Source organism: Coccinella septempunctata, chromosome 2 (assembly GCF_907165205.1).
Source record: "Coccinella septempunctata chromosome 2, icCocSept1.1, whole genome shotgun sequence".
NCBI classification, from domain to species: domain Eukaryota; kingdom Metazoa; phylum Arthropoda; class Insecta; order Coleoptera; family Coccinellidae; genus Coccinella; species Coccinella septempunctata.
The window spans coordinates 26465760-26482538 of NC_058190.1; the positions used below are offsets into that span (position 1 = coordinate 26465760).

General features: G+C 37.8%; 1 protein-coding gene across 3 annotated transcripts in view; it reads left to right on the forward strand.

Annotated features, from left to right (window-relative positions):
- Positions 1-239: 239 nt before the first annotated feature.
- Positions 240-16779, forward strand: part of LOC123308808 (presequence protease, mitochondrial) — a 28192-nt gene continuing 11652 nt past the window's right edge. Inside the window, exons 1-4 of one of the 3 annotated variants that reach the window (XM_044891660.1) lie at positions 240-521; positions 586-822; positions 1210-3547; positions 5602-6396. In XM_044891660.1, coding sequence (XP_044747595.1) covers positions 1212-3547; positions 5602-6349 — 3084 coding nt within the window. In that variant the 5' untranslated portion in view covers positions 240-521; positions 586-822; positions 1210-1211 and the 3' untranslated portion in view covers positions 6350-6396. Of the gene's footprint in view, positions 522-585; positions 823-1209; positions 3548-5601; positions 6397-10880; positions 11095-12710; positions 12930-16779 lie in introns of those variants that run through there. The other 2 variants (XM_044891661.1, XM_044891662.1) reach the window with 2 other exon arrangements.

The window sequence follows — 16779 nt, forward strand, 5'->3', positions numbered from 1 at the left end:
ATATGTTGAACAAATCTGCAACTACAGAAGCGAATTGTGCTGATGAAAATGAATTTATGGAATATAAACCTGAATGTACAGGTCCTGTTGAAGGTACCGACGTGAGTATGAAAGTCCTTACTTTTAAATGGAACCTGCCCATTTTTTATTCTGTCATCATCTGTCTGGGGTCTTTTGTTTCTGAAAGGTTGGTGCTCAGTTTGACAGGTTTTTTAATTTTTCAAATTTAATTGTGAATACATGAATACAAACAAGTGATTATTTTGGTGGCCGGTTAATGATTTAACTCGATTAATATATTCAAACAAACCCATTTTCGGTAGGAACTCTATGTGACATGTATGAAAAGTGACTTGACTATTGAACCAACGGATTCCATTTATTCGTCTTCAACAACAGCAAGTACAACTCCAGTGAATATACCCTCATTATTTTGCAAAAGGTGCGACTTGCAGAAGAATTCAGAAAACACTGCGGTTATTATTAACTGCGTTCATTGTTTTGATTACGGAAATCCTTCGGTGAGTTTCTTTTTCATTCTTTCGATTGGCTTATAATTTATCCCCTATATTCTTTCAAGAACAGAACAGAACCTGCATGAATTTCACTTGTACTGCGAACTACCTCGAAATAAAAAACTATACGAAACCTTTCTATCGCACTTTCAAGGAATTTTGATTTCAAAAATTTTGAAGTTTAGAATTCGTCATGCCATTTTGTGTCTGGTGTTGGTACCCTTGAATTTTGATGTTTGTGGAAATGAGTTTGGTTGTTTAGTTTTGTGAATTAATTTGAAGCCAAAATTTCCACAAAAATAGTTAAGTAAGTATATTAGGTAGATACTCAGCATAGTCGAAGTCATTTCTAACTATCCAATAATTCCTATCAATAATTTTTCTACAAATCAAATTTTTTTATTGAACTTCATATTATTCAATTCTTCTGTAAAATTCCTAACGCAGAAATGTTAATTGTATCTTTCAAATTCTGATACGAAAAGTTGTTGGGCTACTCCTGGTACAAATGGGAAAATATTTAATAAGTGACATGAACTTCTTTGGTTATATGAATAAAAGGTATTATCGAATAAGATATCATGATACATAGAAACCCCCTTTTATCATTTGAGTAATATTTATGTATGTACCTGCCAAGAATACATATAGAACCTATAAATTTTACGAGTACTAATTCTATTTTCTTTTGAAGAAATGTGGTCTAGAAAATTGAAACACCTATGGAAGCCTTCAAAGTCATTAGTACGTTCTTCCTCACAAACTGCTCCAGTAAGAAAAGTTAACAATGATACCCTCTCCGATATCAATAAGTTTGTTCTTGGTGAAACTGTCCACGGTTTTCAAGTGAAAGAAGTTAGAGAAATAAAGGAATTCAAAGTAGTGGCTCTCCTGTTAGTACACGAGAAGACAAAATCGGAATATCTACATCTGTTCAGAAATGATTCAAACAATGTATTTTCAGTCAATTTTAGAACTACACCTAGAAATAGTACAGGTCTACCGCATATATTAGAACATATAGTATTATGTGGCTCAGAGATGTACCCAGTGCGGGATCCATTTTTCAAAATGTTGAATAGATCCTTGGCAACTTTTATGAATGCCATGACTGGTTCCGATTTCACAATGTATCCTTTTAGTAGCCAGAATTTGACAGATTTCAGAAATCTACAAAGAATTTATTTGGATGCTGTCTTCAGACCTGAACTGAAGGAATTAGATTTCATGGAAGAGGGTTGGAGGCTTGAGAATACCGATCTGAATGATGTAAAGTCGCCATTATTTTTAACTGGTGTTGTTTATAATGAAATGAAAGGAGCATTCTCTGAAAATGAAAGAATATTGGGTCAAAAATTACAAAATCTTATACTACCTGATCATACTTACTCTGTTATATCGGGTGGTGATCCAATGAAGATACCTGACTTGACTTGGGAGGATTTGAAAAATTTTCATAAAAACCACTACCACCCTAGTAATGCAAGATTTTACTCATATGGAAATTTCCCATTATTACCTTCTCTTGAATACATAAATAATGAATATTTATCAAAGTATACTTACTTATCTCCAGAGAACACTAAAGTTCCACCACAAAAAAGATGGATGGATTCTAAGGAAGAACATATATATGGCAGATTTGAAAATATGGGGGATGTCATTGAAAAACAGAACTCTGTAGTAATATCCCTGTTGATGTCTGATATTACAGATATTTATGAAACATTTGTATTGAATTTTATTACTGAATTACTAATAAGAGGTTCAAATGCTCCGTTTTATAGAACTATGATTGAACCAAACTTTTCTGGAGGATTTACTCAAACAACTGGTTTTGATAATCAAACAAGAGATAGTATTTTCACAGTTGGTCTGCAAGGTTTGAAGCAAGGCGACATGCATAGAGTTGCCAAAATTTTCGATTATACTATTGACAAAGTAATAAAGGTTGGATTTGATGAGAAACACATTGAATCTGTATTACATAGATATGAGTTGTCTCTAAAACATGAAACTTCCAATTTCGGACTTCATTTACTATTTGGACTAGTACCAATTTGGAATCATGATGGACACATATTGAACATTATGGAGGTAAATAAATTACTTGGCAAGCTACAAGAGAATATGCAGAATAATCCAAAATATCTCCAAGAAATGGTCAAAAAGCATTTCAAAGATAACAAGCACCGTTTGACAATTACAATGACTCCTGACGTGGAGTATGAAGAAAAATTAAGTTCAGAGGAAAAAAGACTGACTGAAAAGAAGAGCGCTGAACTCACCTTAGAAGAAAAAGAAGATCTGTTCAAGAAAAATTTAGAATTGAAAGAAAGACAATCAAAACCTCAAAACACTGAAATTCTGCCTACATTGAGTATTGATGATGTAAGCACTGATGTGGAAAGAATTCCGGTGGAACATACTACCATAGGGCACATTCCAGTGCAAATAAATAGAGTCAATACGAATGGTATTGTTTATTTCAAAGGAATTTTAAGTACTATGCATTTAAGTCCAGAACAACAAATGCTACTACCTCTATTTTGTTATGTTATAAACAAATTAGGTACTTCAAAATTTAATTATAAAGAATTTGACAGTTTAGCCCAGAGGAAAACTTCTGGTCTGGATTTGAATGTTCATGTTGGTGAAAGTTTGTATACCTTACATACATATGAGCCAGGAGTAGCTATTTCGAGTTACTGCCTTGAGAAGAACTTGGATGATATGTGGGAACTGTGGTCACAAATTTTCAATATCAATCAGTTAGAAGATGTGGCCAGATTCAAGATGTTAGTGCAGTTGTATATGGCGAATTTAACACAAGGATTGGCTGATTCGGGACACATTTATGCGATGCAGGCAGCAGCAGCTTTGGTTTCAGGGTCATCTAGTCAGAAAGAATACTTGACTGGTTTGCAACATATCGCCTACATGAAGAAGTTGATGAATGTATCCAACTATCCAGCTATGCTGAGGGCAATGTTGGGGATCGCAAAGGCCATTTTCAATGAGAAAAATTTGAGGTATGAATAGCTTCATTTTTGGAGGTTTTTTTCACCCTAAAATTTATGATAGGAATGAATCATGAGAATTTTTTCTTTGGAATAGTGGCAATACATATTTTCAACATCGAAACTAGAAACATAATAATTATTAATAGTCGAGCAGTTGTTGTTAGGTATACCTTTTTATTCAAAGTTTGTTGATCAAACAACCACATAATTGAAAGTATGACAGATGAAAGTTGCACTATTCGGAAATGCGTTCACACTTACATGGTTTTACCTTAATTCCGATTCTTAAGAGTAGTTTATACCACGAGAATTTCTCGCCATCCGTATAAGCCGTAAGGTCGAAAGACTACCAAAATGTGGGGTGTTGCCAGAACACTCGAAAAAATGGCAGCACTTCACGAAAGTCCTCTTTCAATATCAGCAGGTTTCGTATTGTAGAGAATGGCGATACTCTTCGAGAAATTTTTTTATGTGAAAATTCATTGAAAAAATCGGAAGGTGAATAACATAAATGAACATTCGTTCTTCACTGGAAAAATTTTTCTAATTTTTTTTCCATTTGCCATTCTGGCTTTCCGAACTGAACAGCTGAATGAATTGAATTTCATCAAATCAATGCAGAATAGTACGGAGTGAAACCTGATATTATACCCTACCATCCATTAATCGAAAATTTTATATGAGTTGCAGAATGCTCAAATACATGTTACTTTCATAATTATAATCAAAATCATATTTTTCTGAAATCGTTAACATAATTTGCTTCTATTTTCAAATACTTGCAGTGTTTTGAATTATGATACAAGATAACAGAATCTCATTGCAAAGTGATCGTTTCATGATTTGGACAGTTCAAAAAGTCCATTTTTTACTTCAATGCAAAAACAATTACTTCAATCGAAATGAAGTTACTTCATGAAAATAAAGTTACTTTTGAAAATAGCTCTTGAAGATAACATTATGTATTTCGCTAAATGAGTCCAGTAACATGATCTGCATTCATTTTCACCCTATAGTCTTGAAGGTTGCAAAGAAGGATACAAAGATTCCATTGATAAAAATTGTTTTTTGAGGTCATAATTTGAACTATGTATTTGAAAAATCATATTTATTTTGCTAAAACAATACGCACAAAGCAGACCTAAATACGGGGTATACCGTGGAAGAAGATTCATGGCACATGAGGGTCTGCAGATAAAGCTCTCAGAGAAAGTGTTCAGTGATGGGGACTTCCACAGTCTGGATAAATTAGGTATGAAAGTGTATCGTATGGAGCTGTTCTAGATGTTCAAAACTCTGGACTGTATACCCATTGGATTTCGTTGTTCGACTAGTTCTTGCGACTCTCAAGTCGTATCGAGAGGTCAGCTCCAGAACATTGGAATTTGGAAGTATCTATAGAATAACGAAAGATCGGTCACAGCTTTCCCATGCGACACAGGAATCGCAACGTTCGGTATTGTTGGGGACATCTATCCGACGAATAACCGAGCAAAAATCTCAGCTTTCTGTGAATTTTGTGGGGTTTTTGTTGCGTTTTCCATTAATGAGGCATCGTACCCCAATCGTTATCGATCTTGCATCATTCTTAGCAATGCTTCGGAACCTAGATCCAATTCAATCTCTCAAATTCGTCAACCAGGAACACTGTCTCCTGCCATGCCCTCTTTTAGCCTCAAATTTGTCCTCTATTATCAGTCTCAGGCAGGCCATATTTCCTGCTCTTACTGTGTGTTTCATCATAAACTGGACAAACATGCATGGCCGTGTAGATGACACCGAGAGAATTATTTTTGCTTTATGACATATACCCCGTTTTCGAAGCATAAGCGAGATACAGGGTGTTCAACGTAATTTTTCAGTAATATTCCAATGAGTGTGTTCAGTTATGTACAAACCTTCAAGTAACGGTTTCTGGTCACATCTGTTACTCCGGTTACCATTAAATAAAAAAAAAAGATTGAATTCCAAATATTCTTGCAATATTCACATCCCAATTTAAATTTTTTTCCAGATTAAAGAAATCATCGTAAATCATTATAATACGGATTTTCTTTTTGCAGATGTTGTTTCAACGTATCCGATGATCAAGCACCTTCAGTATTAGCATCCTTCAGAAGATTCATCAGTGAAATACCAGAGGATTCATCAATCCCATTATGTGATAAAACTTATGTCACAGGAAAAATTGTCGCTCCCAAAAGTGGGTCCATATGTCAGCATCAGGTTTTGAATGTGCCGGTAAATTATTGCAGTAAATCTATTTTAACTGCTCCCTACTCAAAACGAGAATATGCCCAACTGCGAGTACTTGCCAGGTTACTTACTTCGAAATATCTGCATCCTACTCTCAGGGAAAGGTACGGAGCTTATGGAGCAGGAGCAAGAATGACAACAGATGGCGTATTCACTTACTACAGTTATAGAGACCCTAGAAATTTACAAACTCTAGATATTTTCGATCAAACTAGGGATTGGTTGAAGTATGAAATTGAAAAAGTTACTCCTCAAGAAATCGTCGAGGCCAAATTAGGAGTATTTCAAGGAATAGATCAACCTGTTTCACCCAGTAATAAAGGATGCAACGAGTTTTATTTAAGATTAACGCCAGAAGAACTTCAGCGTCATAGGGCTGAGGTTATGGCTGTGAATAAAAAAAATCTGCACGATGTTGGCTATAAATACTTGTCTGGAGGTGCACAACTTCTGGTTGGAAAAGTTATACTTGGACCTAAAACTGATTGTGATACTAGCAAAAGAAAAAACGAAATGTGGACAGTTGTAGATAATTCTAAAACAATTACTTTGTAAATTTGCTATTGATAGTTTTACAAATACATGGAAATTTTCCAGAATGTAATATCTGATTCTATTATTTGTATTTTTCCTGGAGAAACAGTTTGGGAGGAAAGTCCTACTAAATAATTACAATATTCGGAGTGAGAGGCTGAAGAAATAATATAGAATAACTAGAAAATAAATCCCCCGACAGTAATCTGTTTAACCATCAAATCTGAGCAACCCAAAAAAGTATTAATATTTATTTATTGGCATTCTTTGGATCTCATCGGGTTAACAGCTTTGATTTTTCAGAGTAAAGTCAATTGATTAGGCCAAGTATTCACTGAAATCGTTTTCGCGCGGCTTCTCTTGCTACTTAAGCATTTACTGCTTCTACTAAATAGGCGGCGCGCCGCTAGAGCAGTTGTTTCCTGGGTGCGGCTTTGTGCGTTGGGGCCAGTGAACTCTAAAAGAACTGGAAGGGCCTCTTAGGTACCGAAATACGACGAAAAGTGTGTCCCATTGAGAGGGAAGATGTAGGGCCTTCCATCTCTTTCTAATGGTTCGGCAACCAATCGAACAACCGTATCAGAAGTCGGACGTAGCAGTCGTCTCACTTGAACGCCCTGGGTTGTTTTTGTTTACATCATTATAAGCCAATTAACAGATCGCAGAGAGAGATAGACTACAACTTCATCTTCCCTTTCAGTTTGCCTGCATCTAGATGCCGTTCCAGTTCTTTTAGAGTGCAATGGTTGGGGCCGATGCAACTCGTTCTCTATTTAATATTGGGTGTGATTTTTCATGGCTGTGCCCAATTCTGATGATAGCCGAAATCCAGGGGCGGATGGGACCACCGGGAAATTTCCCGGTGGGCCGGTCGATTGTTGGACCAGTTCGTACCATTTTTTTTTTGTCTTCGGCGGAAAATGTTTAACGTCGATAACTTTATTTTGACAAATCTTGAAAACCAATTCAAATTAAATCTTGAGAAAACGACTAATAAATATATGTGAAACTTGGTTTCAGGCAGTGGCGGCTGGTCTGTGAGGGCTATAGGGCTACAGCCCCCCATACAAGAAATCAATCCTTTTGTGCTATTTACCTTCCCATACGATTTTTAATGAAAATATTACATTCCACGGTTATTTATATAATTTATTAATAGGCTTGTTCGTAGAGTGGTCACCAACGGTTGTGAACTGTACAGAGTAAGCGCAAATGGATTTTCGCTACCCTAAAATGTAATTGCGCTTGCTCTGTACAGTTCACAACCGTTGCAAACCACTCTACGAACAAAGCTAATGTAAAACTTTCATGCGACTCCTGCAGTTTTGTTAATTTCAATCATAATCTAGCAGTTCGTCCCTGCATGGGCGATGAATCCTATAGCCCCGAATTCTTGCATTCGGACAGTCATTCGGCTCCAGCCGCAACTCTTCGTGTCGGTCGTTTTAAGGAGTAAAAGGGCTACGATAAAAGTCGCCCCTATCCGCTTCAGTCTAGCCGCTGCCCGCTAGCGTATAGACAACCTAGCGTGTGTTCGTATTTGTGTACGTTTTGAAATCATGGCGGACAATAGTGTTCAAAATATTTTAAAAACTGATTTCGCGAGGCTTTCGCTGGCGGAAAAAAGCTGTATTAAACTGCTGGGTAGACCGACTCCCGATTTAAATTTAACCCAGGCAGATGAAACTCCAAAAACTTCTTACGCAAGACGATTTTCAAGACAAGTGATAACGTATGGGCAAGGGCAGGATCTAGAGATTTGAAGCACCTTAATGAAAAAATTAAGAAGCATGACGTTTGGTCTGTATTATCAGACTTTCTCGAAACTTATTTTAGAGTCACTCTATGTTAAAAATGGTAAAGACAATAAACATAGTTTGAGACGAGACCATTACAATCAATCGAGCAACATCAACACAATTCGTAGATGTCAATTCAGGATTAATTAAAACAAAGACAAGAATTATCACACATAACAGTATACATACAACTGGTCTACCGCTCTCATTTGATCGACTTATGAATATTATTTAAACTACTGTACAATGAACTGTGTATCTACTCTGTTGTTGATAGTAAACTTATCTAACAGTCTGAACAAGGAATTGAGCATATGAGACTGGAATATTGAAGTCTAGGGACAAGTTCGTCGAGTCTTTAAAACAGAGAATTAACAGTTTTAAGGTCGATTCATATTATACGTTCCGCTCAGTTCAGGCCGGCGGAAGGATCATTAGCCGTTGACGGTGGTTGCGTTCATATTATCAGTCACGATCGTCTCAGTCACCTTCCGCTTCGTGAATCTTCGGTTGCATTCGAATTGACCAGCACTTGACACATGAAGCCTTTCATTTTGATCAAAAGAGTACAACAAGGACCCTAAAAAATATTGTTACATTATCAGTATTATTATTTTCGTTGTTTCTCTTTCGTGCCCTCTATCTCATAGGACGTAAACTATTGCTGCAATTACGCCTGAATGAATGTTGTGCTTTTGCATTATTGTTAGACGAAGATGAAGAGGAACAAAAAGTCGGTAAAAGGATTGGGTGTAGAACCAATATTTGAAAAGAGAAAAGTTGAAGGTGAATATTGGACATTATAAAAAAAATTGGTCCACACATCATGGCTATTTTAGAATGAACAGGAAATCATTTCGATTATACAGGGTGATTCATATTGGGACATAGGCTAAGGGCAGATTGTTTGGACCAAAATATGGCGATAGGACCAAATATACCTCAATAAAATATTGCTGTTGAAAAAGATAGAGGGCGTTAAAGTTGAATTTTTTATAAGGGGAGAGAATAATATTTTCTTCGAAGTTTTAAAGTCCTTTATTGAAAGAATTAGAAAAGGCATAGAAGTAGGGGGAGGACACGAAGAACACTTAATTTGAGTTTATTCATTTTATGTTACATTGTTTTTAATTATGCTTTATCGTCGAAATAAATAAATAAAATAAATAAGTCGTTACTTCAAATCCCCTTCCGATGCTCTGAACTATTCAATTGTGTTCTTCTTAAAAACGGATGAAAAAATATACAATGAAATTATTAGCAGAAAACGAAAAAAAAATTAACTTTAACGTCCTCTATCTTTTTCCACAGCAATATTTTATTGAGGTATATTTGGTCCTATCGCCATATTTTGGTCCAAACAATCTGCCCTTAGCCTATGTTCCAATAGTTATGAATCATCCTGTATACTGTGAAAAATTTCGGAATTAATACAAAAGAAAAGTTCAAAGAAGCTTTCACAACAAAGGAAATCCCTCGATTGACTGAGCTGAACTGAGCGGTTGCTTATTCATATTATACGTTCAGTCTCTTTCAGTCCAACCACGCCCTTCAGTCCATCCGCACAATATTCTCTGGAAGAATACCGTCGGACGGCCGTAAGCGTGCCGATAGGTGCTGAAGGGTCGGAGACGGATAGTATGAATTAGTCCATATAAAACACATTGAAAGATATTTTGGCTGAGCTGAACTGAACCGAGACGGACGGATAATATGAACTGACCTTTAAGGGTATAAAACGCAGGTCTAACGGTTGTACTATACAGCGTTAGAACTATTTAGAGGGGGACTACAGGGATGTCGAAAACCGTAAGAGATACAGGTAGCTTAAATTACGAAAAAGTTGCGTTATTGAAGGATGAGTGGGTGGGTGTAAACAGTTCCAAATATCTCTGATGGTTCCTGAGATATCTCGAAAAAACTGGAAATCAAGATTATCATTTTTTCTTCGTAACTCATTTGTTTTCGGAGATAACAACACGAAATTCGGTGTGTAGTCATAATCCTATATAGCGATTATACTGGTTTACTACTTTTTTGTAATTTAAGCCAGCCTCATATTTTTAACGGTTTTCGATATTCCTAGACAGCCTCTAAATAGTTCTAACCCTGTATCCATGTATGTATACGTTTGATTCCTGGTATATAGGGAAATCTGAAATGAAATGATATTGGCAGTCTGCAGAATCCTTTTATTTTAAATGTTTTTCTTTATTCTATTCAAAAAATAGTACTCCATTTACTTCTCAGAAATCGAGAAATTGCAAGATATGGTAGCTTGTACTGCTTCTCATTATCCTACACGTAATTGCGAAGTCAAAAATGAATTAGCATTTTTTATTTTTTTGTTTGTCTATTCCAAGAATGAGAATCTAAAACGCTTTTAGACATAAAAAAAATAAGTTACTTATTTATACCACTTTTTTTGTGATAAGTAATTAAAATAATGAAAATCTATTGATTTTGATACAAAAATCAATAATGATACTTGTTTGTGGTTTCAATATTTTCACTATTTTTGTTGTTGTTTATAATAGAGAAGGTTGAAAAACACCGGCGCTTACCTTCGCTATAACAGGCTACAGACCAATTTGCTATGAAGTTCAATAAGTTCATAATTATAATAACAGTTACTTCAATCTATAATTAAAGTATAACAGTAAAAGAAAACATATCACTTAAATTGTTAAAAACAAGAAGTGGTTCATTGAACCTCAGTGGGCGACAAATAGGTACGACTGTATTTTTTTCAGATTACCAATGTCTTTCTTGAATACTAATGTAGTTTCATCGAAATATTTTGATGAAGCGCTAGGGTTCTTGAAAGAATATCAGTGGATATTTAACTATCCTAACACCGACATATTGTCAAAAAATATCTTGGATGAAATACCAAGTGAATGGATCGCATACTTCAACAATCTAAGCTTTAGTGATTTCAAGGATTTAGCATTGTGTAAATACAAGGTAAGTGAATATTCATATTCATAATTTCATTCATTATACTCATATTATAGCAGGATATTATTTTGTTCAAATTTTTCTCAACAGCGGAACATTTCAGACAATTTCATAGAATTTTCGTAATCATCACGCTTGTTTTCAATTAAAATATTTCTAGATCAATCAATGAACGACTTCAATAAAAACTACCATGGGTATGAGAAGAAATTTGTTCACTATTTACCCTCTCTTCGAAGACAAACTTATTTTCGGGATAACTTCATTTGCTTTGGGCTTTGGATGGAGCAAATATGTGTTATAATCGAACTGTTTTGATTCGGTCGGATTTGATGCAGAATGCTCGTTATCGAACCATTTACTTTGATAAACATTATTAAAACAAACTTCATTCGATATATACTTCACCCAAAGAAAGTTCTTTGAAAGTCAAATTTGGCATAGATGTTTGGAGACATGCTGGTTTTCAGAACGTTCATTGAAATGTAACCTTCTGTTGTTTCTATTCGAATGTTTCACCTTTGCAGCCAAATTGGTATGCTTCTCTGACGAATAAATGCGAATCATTTCTATGTATGAAATCACTTAAAAGTAGGTAGGGGAGAGTTCCTTTGAATTGGACAGCCCAAACCGGACGCTACAGTTTTTTACCACACTCGATAGTAATTTAGCATCCTTTACGTAAATCCTATTTTCGCAACAAGGCGCGAGCCATAGGATCAGCCATTTTCCAAGGGATGTCGATCGATGTTGCGAAAATGGGATTTACGTAAAGGATGCTAAATTACTATCGAGTGTGGTAGAAAACTGTAGCGTCCGGTTCATGGGCTGTCCAATTCAAAGGAACTCTGCATATATAGGATGAGTCCAACTTTTTTACATCGAGTGACATAGCCTGTACTCTGTACAGCATTTTCAAGTATCAAGAAGAAATCTTTGGAAGACGTTCACTAATATAAGCTTATTAGACTGTTAGGAGTCATATAACTTGAGATATTTTGGAATTATTTCCCTGTTTTTATGATATGCACTCAATGCGCACCAGCGCATCATTTTAACTGATAGAATTCCATTAGTAAAATTACATAGCTTTAGATCTTTTGAAATTATTGTAGTGCACTCAGTGCGCACCAGTTCTGTTAATGGAGTTTGTTATAATTCGAAGTGTTTATTGTCATTGTCATTGAAAAATTATCATTGAATTCAAATCAACAATATAATATAATGCGCCCCATAAATCACTCGTTCATATAAGCGCCCATTCTCAATGAACGTAAGCCGCAATTCGAACGTAAAAAGCAAAGTTGAAGTATAGGGTTATGACATAGTTGGGGAGCCCACGATGCTAAATTGGGATTTACTTGAGAGTCGTCGTGGAGACCTAGTGGATTTTGAAGATAGGATGGTAAAAAAAGTCTGCGGGTTTTCAAAAAAACGTCAGCTGTACCTACATACGTAAATGTGATAAAATTCATGATAATTTTCTTTTCTTTTTCGGTTATCTCCAGTTTACCATAAATCTGGACCAAAAAAATGATGCTAGATCATAACATTCGTAGGAAGCAAACACGAACCTATCTGTTACCTGATTTGCTCACAATGAATAATGTTTCATTTTATAGAATGATTGTCCCCGATCTTTAGTGGACTACTTCGAGAAAGTCAGATCGTTGAATATTCAACGAAATAAAAGAAACCCAAAACCCGATGAGAAAAGACTGAGAAAAAATCATAGACTAAGTCACAAGAAGCATCACGAGATAATTTCTTTAGCTCCTTTGGTAGCCGAGTTTTGTGCTGAAGCGGATACGCATCAAGTCATTGATATTGGTGCAGGACTGGTAAGTTGTCTGAAAGCTGTTCAATAGAAAAATTATCACTGTTATCGCCAAACCTTCGAATCGAAGGGAAGGATTCAGGCTCGATTGCTCAGTTCACGATAAAGTCGAGGTTTAAATTAATCCTGGATTATTTTTGACAGTTCCCTTCAATTCCATCTGGTTGAACTAAGATTAACGTTTAATCCTGGACTGAACAACTGGGCCTGAATGGCATCACTAACGATAAGTTTTTACCACTACACCTGTTTCGCTATCACCTTCAAGTAAGGGTAGTAGGAGAGCCTCCGTTCTAAGGAACAAACGCGCACATAAGGATATCGGAAACATAATTTTTATTCTTTTCATCAATTTCCTTATCTTTCAAAAAAATATCAGTATACTTATCAGAAAAATCCTCTGATTTTCTCCTGAATTTTAAGTTCTCGTAACTGCAAAAATAACTGCCATCCCAGGAGTCTTCAATGGTTTCCTCAATAAATAACTGATGGGAGCTTCCAAAGCTAGAAGGATTTTTCATATCTTCATGGAACATCATGCCGAGTTCGAGAATTATTACAACTGCTCAATGCGTGGTAGGAGGTGGTAGATGGTAGGTAGTGTTTCTTCACTCCTACCTTGATCTCCCTTGGTGGATGATCAAATCGCAATCATCAGTTTACTGAATATGTATATTCAAGCTATTCCGATGACATAGGCACAGTTATATTAAGTGGTGGGGACGATGCTACCATCTCATCAGGTTTCTTCAGGAAACATTGTCCGTCATTCAGAATTGGTATGAGTGGGGGCAGTCTGGTGGCAAGCCTAACTCTTTTGTTTAGTAATAGGAGGAAACCACGGAAACCCGGATATGTCATGATAATCAAACCGATAAATATACTAACTGACAAAGAAACTGCCACACCCAGAAGGAGCTATTTAAATTTAAAATTATTTTTGGTAAAACAGATAGTATAGCAAGAAGTAAATGATTAAAATTTGGTGAAAAAAAAACGTAGGGTTTACAATTTTTTATTAAATTTGTTTTTAATGTGTGTATCCAACGCGGTTATCTATACACCCCTCAACTCGTCTTGGCATTGAGGGATACTATTCCAAGCTACCTGTACTTCATTTCTCAGAGCAGCCAAAGTCCGTGTGGCATGTCCCAAACATGCTCTATGGGCGAAAGATCGGGGGATCTGGGCGGTCATGACAAAAGTTTCACATGGGTAGCTTCAAAAAAGTTTAAAGTAACTCTGGCAACATGAGGTCAAGCATTATCTTGTTGAAATATTGGATTCTCGAGCGGGTTAAGGTAAGGGAGAACATATGGCTCCATTATTTCTTGAAGGTAACGCAGCGCTGTCATGTTACCTGGAATAAAGACTAAAGCTGAGCTACTTCCATGTGCAATAGCACCCCGTACCTACCATAACGCCTACTGTCCGGTGTTCATGACGCTCAACATCAAAATGAAGTTCACGTCTTTCTCCTCTACGTCATTTTACCCTTCTTCGGCCATCATGTGGATAATCGAGATGAGAGACCTGATGCCGTTCCATATTCCAATGTTGTCGTTCTCTGAACCACTGTAATCGTTGCCGTCGATGCTCAACCGTAAGAGGTAACAAAAGATGGAGTCGATAATGCTGCAGTCCAAAAGACCTTATACGGTGGTAAACCGTTCGAACAGTTACAGGTGGCCTTTTCTCCTAACCACTCATCAGCCAAAGATCGAGTTGTCGCAAATCGGTCTCTAATGGCCATAAGTCTTAGATGCCGACCTTGAACTTCATTTGTGCCCCATCGACGTCCGGTGCCTTCTCTTCTTCGATTTTGAGCATTATCAAACTACGGTTGACAACATCTCCTAACAGGAGTTGGATTTCTCGAAATGACAACCCTGCCTACCAGAAAGGCAAATCCACAGATCTTGCCCTCAATAATCTGGTCGGCAGGATCAATGAATCTCTCAACTCCAGGGAGATTTCAGTGGCTGCCTTTCTGGACATTGAGGGAGCCTTTAATGCTGCCCTTACTGAATCTCTAGTGAGGGCTGCCAAAGTTAGGGGTGTCCCTCCTACCATATCGAATTGGATCAGCACAATGCTGAGCTCCAGAAACATCATAACCACGCTTTGTGGTGAAGCACTTAGATTCAAAGCAGGCAGAGGTTGTCCGCAAGGAGGTGTACTATCACCCCTTCTCTGGTCACTTCTGGTTGATGATCTAATTGCAATTATCAGCTCGCTTGACGTATATGTTCAGGCTTACGCTGACGACATAGTTGTTTTACTGGCGGGTAATGACGATGTAATCATCTCAGATGCTCTTCAGGAAACACTAACAGTAATTCATGGCTGGTGTGATGGGCAGCAGTTAGGTGTGAACCCCTGCAAAACCCTGATTGTCCCCTTTACCAGGAGAAGGAAATTTCAAATCTCTCCTCCAACTCTCTACGGCAAGACCATTCCACTCGTAGAGGAGGCCAAATATCTAGGCATTACCCTGGATAGGAAGCTTCTATGGAACTCCCATGTGGAAAAAGTCGTCCACAAAGCCAGGCACTCCCTATGGGCCTGCCAAAGGATTTGTGGAAGGACATGGGGGATAGTGCCGAAGCAGCTCCGCTGGCTATACGTCACGGTGATCAGACCATTGATCACCTACGGCTGTGTCGCCTGGTGGTCCTGCACTGAACGCGTTCTAACCCAGAACAAACTTTCCAAAATCCAGAGAACGGCTTGCCTCATGATTTCGGGGGCATTCCGCTCTACTCCAACTGCGTCCATGGAGATGCTATTAGACCTCCCTCCCCTTCACATTTTTGTCCAGGGAGAGGCAAGACTAGCAACCCACAGGCTCCACCACCTTACCGTAAACGAGCCTGACAAACTCACTTTCGTGCCCAGTCGTCTGTCGGCCCAACTGGAGGCTGACGAGGTGATGGGCATGAGAACTGATCAAATAATCACAAGAACCAGCACTGAGGGAACATTCGTTTCTCTGATTCCAAGCAGAGACGAATGGCTCCGTCACAAGGATTTCTATTTACAAGGACCTTGCTGGTTTACTGATGGCTCCAGAACCAGTCAGGGATCTGAAGCCGGAGTCTACAGCCGTAGACCGCTGACTAAACTCAGTGCTAGTCTGGGAAAGTCGGCGACAGCTTTTCAGGCAGAAATCTTCGCCATTGATCTGTGCGCAGGCCATTTACTGGACAGTAGCTGGGCGGGCAGATCAATAAAAATCCTTACGGATAGTCAAGCTGCGATCAAATCTCTCGCGGCAGACAAATGCAACTCGGCACAGGTATTTGAATGCAGATCTAAACTCACCAAATTGGGAAGTTCAAACAGACTGCAACTGATTTGGATACCTGGACACTCTGGCTTCAGTGGCAACGATGTATCGGATGCTTTAGCCAGAGAAGGCGCGACATCAACGCTTATTGGCCCGGAACCCAGTATAGGAATTTCTAATTCCTTAATCAGGGACCGAAACAACAGCTGGATAAGGCAAAAGGTCCTGGAGCACTGGCGCAACCGTCCTGGATTGCGTCACTCGCATAGGGCTATTTCAGTGCCTCCCAGCCCATACACCAGTCGCTGGCTAGAATTTTCTAGAACTAATCTGAGATCCATAATAGCGGTTTTTACAGGACACTGCAGACTCAGAGCCCACCTCAAAAAACTCAGCATCGTCAATGACCCACTCTGCACACTCTGCTTAGAGGAAGACGAAACAATTGAGCATATCCTCTGTGACTGCCCGGCGGCAGACAGGGTCAGACTTGGGAATTTTCGGCTCTCCGAAGATGATCCTAGAGGAACTCAAGAATCATTCCCCCTCCGACATCATCTCCTTT